The sequence below is a fragment of the Trifolium pratense genome, linkage group LG5 (assembly GCF_020283565.1).
Source record: "Trifolium pratense cultivar HEN17-A07 linkage group LG5, ARS_RC_1.1, whole genome shotgun sequence".
In the NCBI taxonomy this organism is placed as follows: domain Eukaryota; kingdom Viridiplantae; phylum Streptophyta; class Magnoliopsida; order Fabales; family Fabaceae; genus Trifolium; species Trifolium pratense.
Genome location: NC_060063.1, coordinates 28,792,408 through 28,813,640, shown reverse-complemented (window position 1 = coordinate 28,813,640; position 21,233 = coordinate 28,792,408). Strand labels below are relative to the sequence as shown.

General features: G+C 35.8%; 1 protein-coding gene across 1 annotated transcript; it reads right to left on the bottom strand.

Moving 5' to 3' along the window:
- Positions 1 to 14,152: 14,152 nt before the first annotated feature.
- Positions 14,153 to 16,432, bottom strand: LOC123886398 (subtilisin-like protease SBT3). Its single transcript, XM_045935717.1, has one exon. It carries the CDS (start codon positions 16,430 to 16,432, stop codon positions 14,153 to 14,155), a length of 2,280 nt encoding a protein of 759 aa, XP_045791673.1.
- Between the last annotated feature and the right edge of the window lie 4,801 nt (positions 16,433 to 21,233).

Sequence of the window (21,233 nt, the reverse complement as noted above, 5' to 3'; positions counted from 1 at the left end):
TCTCACATTGAGAGGATTTTCCACGTAAAATTCTGGTGTCTGATATTTATTTTACCGTCGTTATTATTTTGCTCCGCTATTGGAATTTTCTGGTTGCCCATTTAATTGCACAGGTGGTTGGGAGAGTTAATTCCGCATTTTAGAGAGACTATTTAGTTTGGTTTTTCCCAACAAAGTGGTATCTAGAGCTTTGGTTGATTTGTTTTGTGCAATTTTAAAATGGAGAAAAATTCAGAGCCGAATATGATTAAGTTGAACTCTTCCAATTACACACTTTGGAAGACTCTCATGGAAGATTGGTTATATACAAAAGATTTGTATGATCCCATTGAGGGTGAAAGTGCTAGATCGAAGGATACTTCAGATATTGACTGGAAGAAGATGAATAGAAAGGCAGTTGCTATTATCAGACAGTGGCTTGATTTAAGTGTGTATCCTCATGTTGAAGCTGAAACGAATGCTCATACAATGTGGAATAAATTGAAAGAATTGTATGAACGGAAAAATGTGCAGAATAAAGCATGTTTGATTCGAAAGCTGGTTAACATGAAGTATAAAGACGGTGAGTCAATGGCAGAGCATATGAGTGTGTTTCAGAACACGGTGAATCAGTTGACAGCTACTGATATTAAGCTGGATGATGAGTTGCAGGCTTTATTATTGCTCAGTTCTTTGCCTGACAACTGGGAAGTTCTTGTTGTGACACTGACAAACTCAGCTCCAAGTGGGAAGCTGGTAATGTCAACGGTTAAAGAAAGCATGCTTAATGAAGAGGCTCGAAGAAAAGAGCGTGGTTTGATTGGTTCTCCTACTCAGTCAGAAGCTCTTGTTACAGAGTCACGGGGGAGAAGCCAAAGTAAAAATTTCTATAAGCGTGATAAATCTGAGAGTCGCAGCAAGTCAAGAGCCAGAAAAGAATTTACCTGTTTTTATTGTAACAGGGAGGGACATATAAAGAAATATTGTAGATTGCTCAAGAGAGATCAACTAAGGGAAAAAGACGATGATAGTGAGAATGAAAGTGATAAAGACACTTCTGCAGTTTCACATGATAGTACTACCGATGTCTACATTATTTGTGATGATGATGAATCCATAAATCTTGTCAGCCATGATTCAACTTGGATTATTGATTCGGGTGCCTCATACCATGTTACTCCTAGGCGCGATTTCTTCTCATCTTATACCATTGGTGACTTTGGTATGGTAAAAATGGGAAATGAGGGAGTCTGTAAAATTGTTGGTATGGGAGATGTTTGGGTTGAAACTAGTATTGGTTGCAAGCTTCAGTTGAAGAATGTTAGACATGTTCCAGATATCCGTCTCAACTTGATTTCGGTCAAAGCCTTAGATATTGAGGGCTATCACACTTACTTTGGTGGTGGTGGAATATGTAAGATCACCAAAGGTTCTTTAGTGGTAGCAAATGAGCAAAGTCCCACGAGTCTTTACAGGATGCCTGTAAAGTTGTGCAAGGAGGAGGTGAACGCAGTTGAAGATGTATTGACTGATTTGTGGCATACACGCCTTGGTCATCTGAGTCAGAAAGGACTCAACATTCTTGTGAAGAAAAATTTTCTTCCGGTAAAAGGTACACCTTTAAAAACTTGCACTCATTGTTTTTCTGGTAAACAACATAGAGTTTCCTTTCGTAGTTCTGGTCCTCATAGGAGGCAGAATATTTTAGATTTAATTCACACTGATGTTTGCATGATGGATAGTAAATCTCTTGGTGGTGCTTTATATTTTGTTACTTTTATTGACGACCACTCTAGAAAAGTGTGGGCTTTTGTTTTGAAATCTAAAGACCAGGTACTAGGTGCTTTCAAGCAATTCCATGCAAGTGTTGAAAGAGAAACGGGAAGGAAACTGAAGTGTATTCGAGCAGACAATGGTGGTGAATACAGAGGTCCATTTGAAGAGTATTGCAAAGAGCATGGTATCAAGCTTGAGAAGACAGTTCCAAAGACTCCTCAACACAACGGAGTTGCAGAGAGAATGAATCGTACCATTAATGAAAGGGTTAGGTGTATGCTCTCTCATGCAAAGTTGTCAAAGGCTTTTTGGGGTGAAGCAATGAAGACTGCAGTGGATTTGATCAACCTTTCTCCTTCTATTCCACTTGATGGTGATGTTCCAAATAGAGTATGGACAGGGAAAGATGTCTCTTATGGTTATTTGAGAGTGTTTGGCTGTAGAGCTTTTGTCCACATTCCAAGAGATGAGAGATCCAAGCTTGACAAGAAATCGAAGCAGTGTTTGTTCATGGGTTATGGTAATGAACAGTTTGGCTACAAATTGTGGGACCCTGTTGATAAGAAAATTATTAGAAGCCGAGATGTGATATTCCTCGAAGACCAGACCATTGAAGATTTTGATAAAGCTGAGAAACAGAAATCTGATGCTAGAAGTTACATTGATGTTGTGCCTAAACCTCCTAGTAGAACACTTGTTGATGGGGGAGATGTACAGGTAGATGATGAGAATGTAACTGATGATCACACACATGATCATGATGACCCAGTTGAAGAGGAGCCTCCTGAGCCATCGGGTGAACCTCTGTTGAGAAGGTCAAGTAGAGAGCGTCAAGTCTCTCAGAGATATCCTCCACATAACTATGTGACGGTCACTGATAATGGAGAGCCAGAGCACTACCAAGAGGCTATTGTAAATGTTGATAAAGAAAAATGGTTGAAGGCCATGCAAGAAGAGATGAATTCCTTGCATGAGAATCACACATTTGAGTTGGTGAAGTTGCCTAAGGGCAAGAGAGCACTCAAGAACAAATGGGTATACAAGATAAAGTCTGAAAGTGATCAATCTCAGCCGAGATACAAAGCAAGATTGGTTGTGAAAGGATTTAATCAGAGAAAAGGTATTGACTTTGAAGAGATTTTCTCACCTGTGGTGAAGATGACTTCTATTCGAGTTGTGCTTGGTTTAGCGGCAAGTTTGAATCTAGAGGTTGAACAACTTGATGTAAAGACGGCGTTCCTTCATGGTGATTTGGAGGAGGAGCTCTATATGGAGCAACCCGAGGGCTTTGAAGTCAAAGGAAAAGAAGAGCTTGTTTGTAGATTGAAGAAAAGTTTATATGGTCTTAAGCAAGCACCACGACAATGGTACAAGAAATTTGATTCATTCATGGAGAAGCATGGATATGATAAAACTACAGCTGACCATTGTGTGTTTGTCAAGAAATTCTCTGATGGTGACTTTATTATTCTTTTGCTATATGTGGATGACATGTTGATTGTTGGCCATGACACTAAGAAGATTCAAAGTTTGAAGAAAGAGTTAAGCATGTCTTTTGCAATGAAAGACTTGGGTCCTGCAAAGCAAATCCTTGGCATGAGAATTTCTCGTGACAGGAAGAATGGTAAGTTATGGTTGTCTCAACACAATTACATTGAGAAGGTGTTAGAGAGGTTTAACATGAGCAAGGCAAAACCTGTGAGTACTCCACTTACTGGTCATCTCAAATTGAGTTCAGAACAATGTCCTACAAGTGAGAAAGACAAAGAAGATATGAAGAAGATTCCTTATGCATCCGCAGTTGGTAGTTTGATGTATGCTATGGTATGCACAAGGCCCGATATTGCTCATGCGGTTGGTGTTGTTAGCAGGTTTCTCTCTAATCCTGGTAAAGACCATTGGCAAGCAGTGAAGTGGATTCTCAGATACCTTAGAGGCACTTCCAAAGTATGTTTATGCTTTGGAGGTGGTGATCCTGTGTTAGATGGCTACACAGATGCAGATATGGCAGGTGATCTTGATTGTAGAAAATCTACTTCTGGTTATATGATGACTTTTGCAGGGGGAGCGGTGTCTTGGCAGTCAAGGTTACAAAAGTGTGTTGCTTTATCCACTACTGAAGCTGAGTATATTGCAGCTACTGAAGCGGCCAAAGAACTTTTGTGGATGAAGAAATTCCTACAAGAGTTAGGCATTGAGCAAGAGAAGTTTATGTTGTTTTGTGACAGTCAGAGTGCTATTCATCTCGGAAAGAATCCGACATTTCATTCCAGGTCAAAGCATATTGAGGTGCGGTATCATTGGATACGAGAAGCATTGGAGATGAAATCGTTTTCACTTGAGAAGATCCATACTGACGAGAATGGTTCAGATATGATGACAAAAACGTTGCCTGTGACGAAGATGATTTGCTGTAGGAAGAAGGCAGGCATGGTAGAACGATCCCTCCCCACTTGAGTCGTGAGGGGGAGATTTGTTGGGTGGGTTCACTCCCCAAGTGGGGCCCACGCCAATTATAAGAAAAAGAAATAAAAAAAAAAAAAAAGAAGAAAGAATAAAAGGGGAGGTGTCAGAAGTTAATGGGCTTGGCCCATGGTGGTGTGCCATGTGACATTACGTGAGAAGGAAAATAAGGGTTCTTAATCCCTAAGTTAAGAAACACATATATATGTGTATGATATATAAATACACAACAACACTGTAGCGAGAGAGTAGGTGATATAACAACACAACAGCAGCCGCAACGTGAGAAAGCTTTGGCAGCAGAGAAGAGATTTTCTTGGTTCCAGGTGATAAAGAGTGTGTAGCAAAGTTACTTTGTTTGTGCTACAACTTTAGTAAGTGGTTTCTATCATCTAGCTAGTTTTTACTAGTTGTTTAAATCTCTCTCTAGGTTGTGTTAATTTACCCACTTGTGTGGAAATTGAGTTGTTGTTTGATTCCACCTTTAGGTGATGATTATTGGTGTTCCTAGTATTTACTAGAAGACTATTTGTGTACCCATTATTGATTTATAGTGGAAGATTTATCTGGCTAGGCCCGTGGTTTTTTATTCTCTCACATTGAGAGGATTTTCCACGTAAAATTCTGGTGTCTGATATTTATTTTACCGTCGTTATTATTTTGCTCCGCTATTGGAATTTTCTGGTTGCCCATTTAATTGCACAGGTGGTTGGGAGAGTTAATTCCGCATTTTAGAGAGACTATTTAGTTTGGTTTTTCCCAACAAAGTGGTATCTAGAGCTTTGGTTGATTTGTTTTGTGCAATTTTAAAATGGAGAAAAATTCAGAGCTGAATATGATTAAGTTGAACTCTTCCAATTACACACTTTGGAAGACTCTCATGGAAGATTGGTTATATACAAAAGATTTGTATGATTCCATTGAGGGTGAAAGTGCTAGATCGAAGGATACTTCAGATATTGACTGGAAGAAGATGAATAGAAAGGCAGTTGCTATTATCAGACAGTGGCTTGATTTAAGTGTGTATCCTCATGTTGAAGCTGAAACGAATGCTCATACAATGTGGAATAAATTGAAAGAATTGTATGAACGGAAAAATGTGCAGAATAAAGCATGTTTGATTCGAAAGCTGGTTAACATGAAGTATAAAGACGGTGAGTCAATGGCAGAGCATATGAGTGTGTTTCAGAACACGGTGAATCAGTTGACAGCTACTGATATTAAGCTGGATGATGAGTTGCAGGCTTTATTATTGCTCAGTTCTTTGCCTGACAACTGGGAAGTTCTTGTTGTGACACTGACAAACTCAGCTCCAAGTGGGAAGCTGGTAATGTCAACGGTTAAAGAAAGCATGCTTAATGAAGAGGCTCGAAGAAAAGAGCGTGGTTTGATTGGTTCTCCTACTCAGTCAGAAGCTCTTGTTACAGAGTCACGGGGGAGAAGCCAAAGTAAAAATTTCTATAAGCGTGATAAATCTGAGAGTCGCAGCAAGTCAAGAGCCAGAAAAGAATTTACCTGTTTTTATTGTAACAGGGAGGGACATATAAAGAAATATTGTAGATTGCTCAAGAGAGATCAACTAAGGGAAAAAGACGATGATAGTGAGAATGAAAGTGATAAAGACACTTCTGCAGTTTCACATGATAGTACTACCGATGTCTACATTATTTGTGATGATGATGAATCCATAAATCTTGTCAGCCATGATTCAACTTGGATTATTGATTCGGGTGCCTCATACCATGTTACTCCTAGGCGCGATTTCTTCTCATCTTATACCATTGGTGACTTTGGTATGGTAAAAATGGGAAATGAGGGAGTCTGTAAAATTGTTGGTATGGGAGATGTTTGGGTTGAAACTAGTATTGGTTGCAAGCTTCAGTTGAAGAATGTTAGACATGTTCCAGATATCCGTCTCAACTTGATTTCGGTCAAAGCCTTAGATATTGAGGGCTATCACACTTACTTTGGTGGTGGTGGAATATGTAAGATCACCAAAGGTTCTTTAGTGGTAGCAAATGAGCAAAGTCCCACGAGTCTTTACAGGATGCCTGTAAAGTTGTGCAAGGAGGAGGTGAACGCAGTTGAAGATGTATTGACTGATTTGTGGCATACACGCCTTGGTCATCTGAGTCAGAAAGGACTCAACATTCTTGTGAAGAAAAATTTTCTTCCGGTAAAAGGTACACCTTTAAAAACTTGCACTCATTGTTTTTCTGGTAAACAACATAGAGTTTCCTTTCGTAGTTCTGGTCCTCATAGGAGGCAGAATATTTTAGATTTAATTCACACTGATGTTTGCATGATGGATAGTAAATCTCTTGGTGGTGCTTTATATTTTGTTACTTTTATTGACGACCACTCTAGAAAAGTGTGGGCTTTTGTTTTGAAATCTAAAGACCAGGTACTAGGTGCTTTCAAGCAATTCCATGCAAGTGTTGAAAGAGAAACGGGAAGGAAACTGAAGTGTATTCGAGCAGACAATGGTGGTGAATACAGAGGTCCATTTGAAGAGTATTGCAAAGAGCATGGTATCAAGCTTGAGAAGACAGTTCCAAAGACTCCTCAACACAACGGAGTTGCAGAGAGAATGAATCGTACCATTAATGAAAGGGTTAGGTGTATGCTCTCTCATGCAAAGTTGTCAAAGGCTTTTTGGGGTGAAGCAATGAAGACTGCAGTGGATTTGATCAACCTTTCTCCTTCTATTCCACTTGATGGTGATGTTCCAAATAGAGTATGGACAGGGAAAGATGTCTCTTATGGTTATTTGAGAGTGTTTGGCTGTAGAGCTTTTGTCCACATTCCAAGAGATGAGAGATCCAAGCTTGACAAGAAATCGAAGCAGTGTTTGTTCATGGGTTATGGTAATGAACAGTTTGGCTACAAATTGTGGGACCCTGTTGATAAGAAAATTATTAGAAGCCGAGATGTGATATTCCTCGAAGACCAGACCATTGAAGATTTTGATAAAGCTGAGAAACAGAAATCTGATGCTAGAAGTTACATTGATGTTGTGCCTAAACCTCCTAGTAGAACACTTGTTGATGGGGGAGATGTACAGGTAGATGATGAGAATGTAACTGATGATCACACACATGATCATGATGACCCAGTTGAAGAGGAGCCTCCTGAGCCATCGGGTGAACCTCTGTTGAGAAGGTCAAGTAGAGAGCGTCAAGTCTCTCAGAGATATCCTCCACATAACTATGTGACGGTCACTGATAATGGAGAGCCAGAGCACTACCAAGAGGCTATTGTAAATGTTGATAAAGAAAAATGGTTGAAGGCCATGCAAGAAGAGATGAATTCCTTGCATGAGAATCACACATTTGAGTTGGTGAAGTTGCCTAAGGGCAAGAGAGCACTCAAGAACAAATGGGTATACAAGATAAAGTCTGAAAGTGATCAATCTCAGCCGAGATACAAAGCAAGATTGGTTGTGAAAGGATTTAATCAGAGAAAAGGTATTGACTTTGAAGAGATTTTCTCACCTGTGGTGAAGATGACTTCTATTCGAGTTGTGCTTGGTTTAGCGGCAAGTTTGAATCTAGAGGTTGAACAACTTGATGTAAAGACGGCGTTCCTTCATGGTGATTTGGAGGAGGAGCTCTATATGGAGCAACCCGAGGGCTTTGAAGTCAAAGGAAAAGAAGAGCTTGTTTGTAGATTGAAGAAAAGTTTATATGGTCTTAAGCAAGCACCACGACAATGGTACAAGAAATTTGATTCATTCATGGAGAAGCATGGATATGATAAAACTACAGCTGACCATTGTGTGTTTGTCAAGAAATTCTCTGATGGTGACTTTATTATTCTTTTGCTATATGTGGATGACATGTTGATTGTTGGCCATGACACTAAGAAGATTCAAAGTTTGAAGAAAGAGTTAAGCATGTCTTTTGCAATGAAAGACTTGGGTCCTGCAAAGCAAATCCTTGGCATGAGAATTTCTCGTGACAGGAAGAATGGTAAGTTATGGTTGTCTCAACACAATTACATTGAGAAGGTGTTAGAGAGGTTTAACATGAGCAAGGCAAAACCTGTGAGTACTCCACTTACTGGTCATCTCAAATTGAGTTCAGAACAATGTCCTACAAGTGAGAAAGACAAAGAAGATATGAAGAAGATTCCTTATGCATCCGCAGTTGGTAGTTTGATGTATGCTATGGTATGCACAAGGCCCGATATTGCTCATGCGGTTGGTGTTGTTAGCAGGTTTCTCTCTAATCCTGGTAAAGACCATTGGCAAGCAGTGAAGTGGATTCTCAGATACCTTAGAGGCACTTCCAAAGTATGTTTATGCTTTGGAGGTGGTGATCCTGTGTTAGATGGCTACACAGATGCAGATATGGCAGGTGATCTTGATTGTAGAAAATCTACTTCTGGTTATATGATGACTTTTGCAGGGGGAGCGGTGTCTTGGCAGTCAAGGTTACAAAAGTGTGTTGCTTTATCCACTACTGAAGCTGAGTATATTGCAGCTACTGAAGCGGCCAAAGAACTTTTGTGGATGAAGAAATTCCTACAAGAGTTAGGCATTGAGCAAGAGAAGTTTATGTTGTTTTGTGACAGTCAGAGTGCTATTCATCTCGGAAAGAATCCGACATTTCATTCCAGGTCAAAGCATATTGAGGTGCGGTATCATTGGATACGAGAAGCATTGGAGATGAAATCGTTTTCACTTGAGAAGATCCATACTGACGAGAATGGTTCAGATATGATGACAAAAACGTTGCCTGTGACGAAGATGATTTGCTGTAGGAAGAAGGCAGGCATGGTAGAACGATCCCTCCCCACTTGAGTCGTGAGGGGGAGATTTGTTGGGTGGGTTCACTCCCCAAGTGGGGCCCACGCCAATTATAAGAAAAAGAAATAAAAAAAAAAAAAAAGAAGAAAGAATAAAAGGGGAGGTGTCAGAAGTTAATGGGCTTGGCCCATGGTGGTGTGCCATGTGACATTACGTGAGAAGGAAAATAAGGGTTCTTAATCCCTAAGTTAAGAAACACATATATATGTGTATGATATATAAATACACAACAACACTGTAGCGAGAGAGTAGGTGATATAACAACACAACAGCAGCCGCAACGTGAGAAAGCTTTGGCAGCAGAGAAGAGATTTTCTTGGTTCCAGGTGATAAAGAGTGTGTAGCAAAGTTACTTTGTTTGTGCTACAACTTTAGTAAGTGGTTTCTATCATCTAGCTAGTTTTTACTAGTTGTTTAAATCTCTCTCTAGGTTGTGTTAATTTACCCACTTGTGTGGAAATTGAGTTGTTGTTTGATTCCACCTTTAGGTGATGATTATTGGTGTTCCTAGTATTTACTAGAAGACTATTTGTGTACCCATTATTGATTTATAGTGGAAGATTTATCTGGCTAGGCCCGTGGTTTTTTATTCTCTCACATTGAGAGGATTTTCCACGTAAAATTCTGGTGTCTGATATTTATTTTACCGTCGTTATTATTTTGCTCCGCTATTGGAATTTTCTGGTTGCCCATTTAATTGCACAGGTGGTTGGGAGAGTTAATTCCGCATTTTAGAGAGACTATTTAGTTTGGTTTTTCCCAACATTAAGAAGCTTTGAATTAGTGTCAGGTATGAGTATTAATTTTGTGAAGAGCAAATTATACGGTTTAAATATTGATAGTAGGTTGCTGGAAGTCGGGTCAACTTTTTTGTCTTGCCGTTTCGATATGTTGCCTTTTAAATTTCCCGGAATCTCGGTTGGAGCCAATCCTAGAAGGAAAGAGACTTGGAAACCAGTGGTGGAGGCTATGTCTAGTAAACTAAGTACTTGGAGTAGTCGTCAATTGTCTATATGGGGTCACCTTACACTTATCAATTCAGTGTTGGCAAGTGTTCCTCTCTATTTCTTTTCGTTCTTTAAGGCTCCTAGTTGTGTCCTAAAACTTTTAACTAGGATCCAAAGGAACTTTCTATGGGGAGGGGGTGCTGAGGAGAGGAAGGTGTGTTGGGTTAAATGGGACCAAATTTTCTTGCCAAAGGACAAATGAGGTCTAGGGGTTAAGAATTTAGAGTTCTTTAATAAGGCGTTGCTTAATAAATGGAAGTGGATGTTTCTTGATATAGAAGCGATATGGGCTGGTTTATTAAGGTTTAGATATAGTCATCTACCCACTAAAATCTTGGGTGGGGCCTTCCCTCGGATAGGGACTAAAGAATCTATTTGGTGGAAAGATGTCATGGACATTGGTAGATCGTCGGAGAAGAATTGGTTTAAATTGAATGTAGGGTGTGGTGTTGGTGATGGTAACAATATTGGATTTTGGAAATTCAAGTGGTTGGGGAACACTCCCTTTTGTGACTTATTTCCTATTTTTTTTGCAAAAGAAATTTTTCATGATGTTTTGATTTCAGACAGGTTGCGTTGGAACTGACAAAATCATGAATGGAAATGGCAATGGTGTGAAGAATTATCTTTTGATGAGGATCAACAGTTGCATGAACTCAAGGATTTACTACAAAGCTTCTCCATTTATCCGGATAGACTTGATAGGTAGCGTTGGATACCGACCTCCATGGGTCTGTTTACTATTAAATCTTATGATTGACTGCTTCAATCTTTCGACACTTGTGTTGTGGACTGTAATGTATTGAAGGTTATCCAACAGCTTTGGAAGAATAATGTGCCGTCTAAAATTAATATTTTTGGTTGGAGATTACTCTCAGAGAAGTTACCAACAAGGGCATCGCTTAACCATAGAGGTATTTTGCTTAATCCACATCAGCTTTTGTTTTACAACTGTTGAAGATTGCTCCCATCTTTTCTGCCACTGTCCTTTTGTTATAAGAGTGTGGAAAGCAGTTTATAGATGGGTAGGCTATGATGTTACGCCGTTTCTAGAAGGTTGGAATCATTGTTAGGATTCGGCAATATGGTTAAATAAAAAATTGGTAATGGAGTTAGACACTTGATATGGCTGACTACCACTTAAAGCTACTTCTTGGTTCTGGTTTAAGGGTCGCAAAGGCCGAAACTTCTCTTTCTCTTTTGTGTAGTAATCCTCTTGTATGTCTCCAAAGCAATCATATGTTTTGTATTGTAAGGGATTGAGTACCCAGTTTCCCTTATAATAAAATTTTGCTTATATAAAAAAAAAAATTTATGCCTAATCTTTATAGCTAGTGACAATTTTTAATTTTTTTTTCTTTCACCGCCAGTTTAATCTGGTTTGGGGGTCAGTTCTGACAACAAGTGGTTTCAGCCCCCTCTCAATCGCAGTTGCGGAGGATCGAACCGTGGTTCTCCCTACCAAGTTCAGCGCCAATCACCACTGAACCAACTAACGATTGGTTAAATAGTGACAACTTTGATCAAAAGTAAAATCACATTGACCCGGATAAATATTAAAGCGATTGCATAGAAGTGCTGGAGCTTGGAGGTGCTTCCAAAATGCTAGTAAACGCATGCTGATGTAAAAACCAGTGAGTCTAATAAGCCCGCAATGTGTCACAAGAATAAGGGGACAATGTGCACGCCAATATATATTGCACAAGATGCTTTATCCACATATACAACTTATCAATCACGGACAACAAACACTAATACGTTGACACTGATAATAATGTAAAAAAGTAAGATAATTTAATGTAATCATAAATGTCGGTGTCAAATATTAAACGCATGTCCGACTCTGAGTCACGTCTAATCTGATGAATATCTGTACTTCATAATACAAATCTAACCAACAATAGAAGATTGTGTTTCTTTTATGGCAAACAGAATACTCTTAACACAGATTAATAGCATCAGATTAACATGGAAAAGAAGTCCATCACCAAACACTTGTTATATCCACACCTACAAAAGCTTCGATTGAAATTTCAAGGCAACTATTCCAATTGAAAATGAAATTAATTAATGGAAAATGTTAATGTTAAGGAAGTAAAAGTAGAAACAATATCTTGAAATTTGTCCATTTAACTTTTTATATTCCCTCCGTCCCAATTTGATTGACACAGTTGACTGTTGTGCACTATTGACACATATTGCTTTGACCTTATTTTTCTACTAATAAACAAAAATAAATATTAGCATATAAGATGTTGTTTGATTCGTCTCGATGAGTATTGTCAAAATATCAAATTTTTATAATTTTTACTATTATACAATTAAAAATATTAATCGTCAAAGTTATAGATCGACATGCGTGAAACAATCAACCGTGTCAATGAAATTGGGACGGGGGGAGTACATTAATGGTAATTTTCTATAGTTAGAACTTTAAATGCAATTTTCTATATTTATAATTTTAATATTTTCCCTCGGAGCGTTAACATGACCCTTAATTAATATCATCAGTTTGAATGGCCACCACAAATGTCAAAGACAGTGGCATCAAACCGAGTAAAACCAATCATTGTTCTCTCGTTTCAATCTGAAAATATCAATCATTATTGGTGATCAAGAAATTTTTCATGAAGAGATCAAGAATCATTATTGTAGTTCAAGAAAATAAAGGATATGTTTTGTTTACTAGAAATCAAAACATATCGTCTCATAAGTCCTAGCTCAACTGACAAAATACTGAAATTGTCCCATAAATGGATTACCACTTCATATAAGACAAAAAAAAAACATATAATTTATTTTGACAGAGTAACTAATTACTAAATTCTACTAATTAATAATATTCTCAACATTATCAATACCAATAAAAAATCACAAATTATGTTTATTATTTTATTTTATTTTTGACTAAATTATTTTTATTATTTTATATTTTACAAAACATGCTGAATAAGAAGCCACTAAGTTTTACTTATATAACTTCATTTGTTTCAGGTTGAAGGATTATTTCTGATCAAGTGCAAATTCATTCAATGTCGACTTTTGTGTCATCAACGTTACAGATCTAGAGGCATGAACATTTCAGACACTTCAATATAGTCATATTCGTAGGCTTGTGTAATTTGTCGTTTTATGCTATTAACATGGATGTCGTGAGTTTGTTCACAGATTCATCCTTTTTGTTTTTAGCAAATTTAAATTTGTATTGCATCAATGTACTCTATCAATTTGAATGAATGAATATCATTTATTTTTATTCAAAAAAAAAGCCACTAGCTGGGTTTGGTCTAGTGGTGAGGGGTTTGGGTAGTATGCATGAAGTCCTAGGTTCGATCCTGATTGACAACATTGTAAACAAAAAAAAATGATGAATAAGCTCATCAAAAAATGTTACTCCCTTCATTCCAAATCTTTAATTCTTTTAACTTTTTAGTTTTATCCCAAAACTTTGGTTCTTTTAATAAACAGATGTACAATTAATGATATTTTATCATTTGTACCATTACAAAAACCAAAACATTCATTATAATAAAGGATAAAAATGACTTAACTTATCAATCTTTATGATTTCTTAATTCATGTGCAAAACATACTATAGAATTGCAATTTACAAGGAACAAAAGCGCTATTTACCCTTGCAGCATTAAACATTGAAACTGCAATAATCTGCGCATTAACTTGGTTAACAATTTGTTCGTCATCACATAAATGGACTTGTCTACTTAGACCAGAACAAAATTAATATTAACAATTATTGCATAAATTAAATGATTATAAGCGTTATCTATATTTCTATGATACTTCAAATGTAATAAGCCATTAGGTTTGGTCTAGTAGTGAGGGATTTGAGTAGTATGTTAGAGGTTCTGAATTCGATCATCAGCTCCATTATAAAAATAAAAATAAATTAAATGTAAAAATCATTAAGAACATATCAAGTTTAAGTGATGATCACATTTTGAGAATTATTATAAATGCTAATTTGATTATTCCAAGTTATATTATTCTAACCTGGGAGTGTGCTCCTCTTGAGGTCTGAGGTTCGATTCTCTCTGGAGCCAATTTGGGTGGGCTAATTTAGCTTCTTCAAAAAAAAGTTATATTATTCTATTGATTTTTATTTGATATTTTCATCTACAAATTTGATATTGGTTACAACAATAGGACTCCTCACCACATGTTTCTCATCCTGCCAAGTGAGGTATCCAAACGCTACTTCATTCTCTTGTGTCATTCCTGGGCCATCGATTCTTAACTTGTAGCTTAGCTTCTCGTTCATTTTACTGAACACCAATTTATCAGGGATAACACTAACGTTGAACCCTGCAATTGGAGTAATGATGGCAACATAAGTTGTTTTTTCCTCACCAACATTGGTAACTGTTCTGCTAAATTCTTGGGATGTTCTTGACGAGGAGTTTTCCGCTTTAAAGAAAGCGATAAAAGAAGGGTAGTTAAGATCTAAGGAAGGTTTAGAACAATTATTGTTAGAGGACCTTGTAATGGAAGTGATATTTTCTTGTGTGAAGTTAAGTGCACAAATAAAGTTAACATAATCTTGTACACCAACATCATATACAAGACCGGGGTCAAGTGCGCTATTGGGGTTGATATGACCAGCTCCCAATGCAAGAGGAGTTGCAATTTCATTACCTTTTCCAATGTCTTTAATGTGTTCCTTATTATTATCAAGTATGTCTGATGTTGTCATCATTGCTGATCTAATAGCTGCAGGGCTCCAATCAGCATGTGCTCCTTTCAAAAGTGCACCTACACCAGCAATGTGAGGACATGCCATGGATGTTCCTTGTAAAATATTGAACTTGTTGAAGTAATCAGACCCAAAATTCAATACAGGAATATTTGGGGGCCATGCAGCTAAGATTGATGTACCTGGACCTGTAATATCGGGTTTCAGAACATATGGACATCTCTTTGCAGGCCCTCTTGAACTATAAGAATCCACACTAGGTGCTGGTTTAGCACCAAAAGATGTTATCCTGAAACACATTTTTGCTATTGAACTTGAATTAGAGTTACTCCGTATGTAAGCTTTGACAATTTCTCCACTTTTTTGGTTAATAACGATGGATGGAAACGTGTACGATGCAAGATGTGGTGTGTTGTTTGATATGAAAACAGCTCCAACAACTTTTGCTTTAATCACATTATAATTTTGGATAAAAAGAGTTCCATTCTTGTCTTCACAAACCACAATCTTACTCTTCACTTTGATTAGTTCAGTAATATTGTCACACGTGCCCATGAAAACAATTGGAAAATTATTTGCTGAGAAGTTTCCAAGATAAGGAGCAAAGCCAATGAGTGAGACTCCATTTCCAAGTGTAAGATTCCCATGAGATTCGCGATTCATAGTACCAGCAGCAACAGTTATTACCCACGGTATTCCATTGTGTAGAGTTTTAAATGAAGGTCCAAGATTACCTGCTGAAGTAGACACAAAAATACCTTTTTCCATAGCCGCAAATGTTGCTATAGCAATTGGATCTTCATACAAAGACGCATTGTCATAATAGCCAATTGACATTGAAAGAATATCAACACCATCTGATATTGCGGCATCAATTGCAGCTATTATATCAGATGAAAGTGCAGCATCATCTAGTCCAAACACAATCTTGTATATGGCTAATCTAGACAATGAAGCTATTCCTATTGCTGTTCCATTTGCATAACCAAAGACAGATGCACCGTCTACTCTTCTTCCACCTGCTGTTGTTGAAGTGTGGGTCCCATGACCGATTATGTCACGTGTAGAGTTCACAATTGTTTCGCCCATATTTGAATTTTTCGCCAAGAACCCTTTGTTGAAAAATCTAGCTCCAATAAGTTTCTTGTTGCAAAAAGATGAATTGTTGGTATTTTCAAATTGACATAATTTGCCTTTCCATTTTGTAGGTATTTTGGTCATTCCATTATCATTGAAACTTTCACTTTCTGGCCAAACACCGGTGTCTATTACACCAACAATGATATCTTTGCCAAAATCAGAAGATGGCCATACCCCTTTGTAGGGATTAAGGCCAAGGAATTGAGGTGAGTATGTTGTGTCAAGTTTCAAGGATAAATCGGGTATTGAAGAAATGTAACCAGGGAATGTTTTGAGAGCTTCATGCTCTTCAGGTGATAGATTTGCACTAAAACCATTCATAACATTGTTATATGTATAAATGATTTTAGAAGAGGTGGACCGTTGAATATTGTTGGTAATATTAACTTGAGAAAGAGTGGATTCATACCAACCATGTTTGTTTGAGAATACTTTTGGCATAACTGATAAATTCATGTGAATGATATAATTATCAAAGTGAGCCAATGTGAAAATGAATTGAAGGCTTATACAAAGCAAAAACTGGATACAAAATCTTAAATCCATGACTCAAAGGTGTTTTGAATGTTGATGGTTACCAAAACAATGTATATATAAGCATACGATTACCTTAAGTTCAAACTATTTATAAAAAAAAAAAAGTTTAACTACATATTTGGTTTTTTATATTTATTTTAGGTTTCAATTTGGTCTCTTACGTTTAAAATGTATCAATTTGGTCCCTTACGTTTATTTTAGGTTTCAAGTTAGTCCTTTTCGTTAGTATTGTCACTAACACCGTTTGAACAGTACACGTGTCAGTATGTCCAAGTGCCACGTGTCTGTCCACATATGCAAATTGGCTGCCACATGTGACAAAATTGACGGAAAGGACTAACTTGAAACCTAAAATAAACGCAAGAGACCGAATTGATACTTTTTAAATGTAAGGTACCAAATTGAAACCTAAAATAAACGTAAGGCATCAAATGTGTAGTTAAGCCAAAAAAAGAAAACCTTAAATTCAAACTAAATCTATTTAATTTTATAATTAATAATAATAATATACTAAAAGATTATTCCAAGATAGAATTACATACCAAAATTAAGAATAAAATAGAAAATTTTAAGAATATAATATTGATTTCTTTCCTTTTCTCATAAAAATAAAATAAAATATTAAAATATTAATGTTAATTAATTAATATAAAAGTATTTTAGTCTGACCTTAACCACATTTGTAACCCTAAAAAAAACTAATTACAAACCCTAAAACACCAAAAATTTCCTCCCTTTTTGAATTTGAAATTTGAATTTTGAATTTGGAGTGAATAATCAAGCTCATTAAATGTAGTTACGCATTTAAAATATGATTCCTCGTAAATGCTCATTAATTGCTCAATATCTTTTTACGATGCATTGGAAACAAACCCAGCCTACCCACATTAATTACCATCAGTGTTAGTGAATCTTAATTAACTGGGCAATTTAAATAAGTGTATGTTACCAAGACAAAACATAATTTTTTTGTCTATATCTAATACAATTGCACAATATACAATTGAACTATATAAATTAGAGTGAGCCTAATTCCATACCCTAACACCCAAAACTCCATCACTTTTTTGAATTCGAAATTTGAATTTGTTTTGAATTTGGAGTGAATAATCATGCTCATTAAATGCAGTTACGCATTTAAAATATGATTCCTTATTAATTGTTCAACATCTTTTTTTTGTTTTTGATAATTGTTCAACATCTTTTTATGATGCATTGGAAACAAACTCAGCCTACCCACATTAATTACTATCAGTGTCGTTAATGAATCATAACTGATCAATTTAAATCATAGTGTATGTTACCCAGGCAAAATATGGTTGTAGATATGTATAGACTTTAGCATAATAAATCTTTTGTCTACATCCAATACAATTGCACTATATACAATTGAACTATATAGATCACTGCTAGAGGGAGCCTAATTATAAACCTTCAACACCCAAAACTCCCTCTCTTTTTTGAATTTGAAGTGAATAATCATGCTCATTAAATGTAGTTAAACATTTAAAATATAATTCCTTGAAAATGTTCATTAATTGCTCAAGATCTTTTTACAATGTATTGAAAGAAACTCAGTCTACCCACATTAATTACTATCGGTGTCATTAATGAATCTAAACTGATAATTTTTTTTTTGTTTATAACCCTCTGGTTCCTAGGAAAAAGGGACCCTAATAGTCAGAGTTCGGTCGCGAGGTATAAGTAAATCATAGTTTATGTTACCAAGACAAAAAATGTTTGTAGGTAGTGTATATTCTTTAGCATAAAAATCATTCGTCTATATTGCACTATATACAAATGAACTATATAAATCAATGCTAGAGTGAGTCTGATTACAATTAAACCCTATAACACTCAAAACTCCCTCCCATTTTTGAATTCGAAATTTGAATTTAAATTTTGAGGGAATAATAATGTTCGTTGCAGTTACGCATTTAAAATACATTTTCTTGCAAATGTTCATTAATTGCTCAACATCTTTCTACGATGCATTGGAAACAAACTCAGTAATGTCATTAATGAATCTTAACTGGGCAATTTAATTCATAGTTTATGTTACCAAGGCAAAAAAAAATGGTTGTAGGTAGCGTATAGGCTTTAGCATAAAATTTTGTTGTCTATATCCAATACAATTGAAATATATAAATCAATGCTAGAGTGAGCCTAACTACAAATCCTAAAAATCCAAAAAATGGTTAAATTCATAATGTATGCTACCAAAGCAAAAAAATGGTTGTTGGTAGTCTATAGACTTTAGCATGATAAATATTTTGTCTATATTCAATACAATTGCACTATATACAATTAAACTATATCAGTCAATGCTAGATCTAACCATGATGCATCATCATACACACAATATCTAAAATTACACTACATTAGAAATAACATTCCTTCCAATGGCAATAAATTTTGAAATTGCATTTTCTTTAGTAAGTTTTAAATGTGGGGTGTTTATACTTTATGATGTGTGTGTATTTAGTTTATATTCTACATTATTTAATTTGGGGTGTTTATGGTTGTATATTTAATTTATATTTAGTTCACAATCTAAAGTACAATTGAAGATAATTTAATTTTAAGCACGTATCTTCATTTTTCAAGACTTAAAAAATTCATGTTCTGAAATAATTTCTAAAATATTTATGAAGCATTCATTCATTCATTCAAACTTGAAAGCTGCAAATCTTCATGCTTGAAACTAATCAATCCAGTCCTGTGAGCTTAACTCAGTTGGGAGGACATTGTATTGTTCACCTTAAGGATGAAACTTCTAGCTGCTTGGCTACGACAAAAAAAAAAAAAACTGATCAACCCAACTATTGTTGAGTGTTTCTAATTAGTGAGAATGGCTAACGGTTTTGATACATATGTGACATTCTATAATCTTTCGAGTGTGTTAGAGGAGTGTAATAGAGAGTGTCCTTAATTAACATTTCTCTTATATTACTACCATCTATTAAGGGAGGGGAAGACGTATTTTGAAACAAAGAGGGGAGGGTTGTATGATACCACCGTCATATAGCTAGTCATATTTTTGTTTTAAGAATTATAAACAAATGTTGCATGTTTTTTGTATTGGACACTCTTTGCAAGACTCTATCTTAGATTAATGAGATTGTGTTTAATTTGGGTAAAATATTTTGAGAATGAGTGTATGTATGCATATATAGTGAGATTTGAGGAATATCAGTATTGTGGGTTCCTCCAAATGTAAGGAATAAGTCACAAATCTCTTCTGTGAGTTTCATTTATCTAATGTTTAGTGGCGTAAACTAGGTTGATACACTTGCGTCCATGTTCGTTCTTCTACCCGTGGTCAGGGTTAATGGATCTCTTGCTTAGTTGGGCCTTTATTGTATTGGGCTTCCAGCCAGAGCCAGCCCGGACCAGTGGTATGGATGAATTGGTTTCCTATAATGCTCCTCTTTGCAAATCTTCTCTTTGTAGATTTTTTATTTTCATTTAAATTAATCAAAACTAAATAAAAAGCCACCTAAACAGATATTTATCTATGTGTCACTAATGAAATAAATAAAATTTGAAATAAAAGCCACCTAAGCACTAGCTATTAACAGAGGTAGTGTCTCAGGCAAAAAAAAAATAACATGCAGAAGGGTTTTTCAGGTTCATAATATCCACTTTAGGGGGTAGCTTCTGGATTGAATTTTACTGGTTTGTTATGCTTTTTCTTTTTTCTTGGTTTGTTATGTTTTTTATTTTCTTGTTTTTTCTCGTTCTTGAGTTTGGATTTTGCCCCCCAATTTTTATTTCAGTTTTTTTGCTTGAAAAGGTTTTGATCTATGTGCAGTTTCTCTTTTTGTTCTTGCTCTCTTTTTATATTTTATCTTGGATGTGTTACAGATGATTCTTCATCATGTGCCCTTTTACTTAAAAAAAATCTTCTAGTTTTACTAAATTGAAAAATAAATTTACAGGTTTTTTGAGAACAAAAAGAAGAAGAGAATTCTTATATGAAGCATGAGAGTGATTCAAGGAATCCTCTAAATAAGTTTTTTCTTGGGAGGTGGGGGGTCCAAATTGAAATGGTGAACCACATCTTATTCCCAACAAACAAAGTAGTTGTCCAAAATGAAAAAATAATTCAATTAACAAATATTAAATGTCAATTCCTTTCTACCCCAGTTAACTACACCACCTCATAATATAGTTTCAAAACTTTAGACGTATACAACTATTCCTAATTTTTATAGTCTTTAATTAATAGTGACAACTTTGATCAAAAGTATAATCACTCCTGACCCAGATAAGTATTTCACAATAGAAACAAACTTATATATAAATAACATGTGCTTCTTGCCCCCTTAGCAAATATATTTTTTGTCTCTTTTATAATATATATCATATATTCACCACAATTTCTTGATCATACACCACAATTCTTCTCCTTCTTCCATAGCTTTTGCAAGCAAGTTTTTTTTTTCTCTTTTTTATTTTATTTTTATTTTTTGTACCTTTTCTTATAAATAATGAGAAACATGTTTTGTTTTGTTTTCAATTTCAGGGCAACCCTTTTATTTTGTGAGGCTACAATTAGATGAAACCAATTAAAGAAGTTGAAAATGGAGACTACAATGAAAACCAAAGGAAAATAACAAAGACATACATGATGATTTTGGTGTTTTGCTTATTGATAAGCTTATTTGGAGGCTCTTTGCTTGGATGGTGGCTTCATAAATATCATTCAACAAATAGGCAACTTTGGATGGTACCTTTTAGTCTCATTTTGTTTCTTACTCCACTCATTATTTGGTTCTCCCTTTTAATTTCTCAATTGTGTATTTCC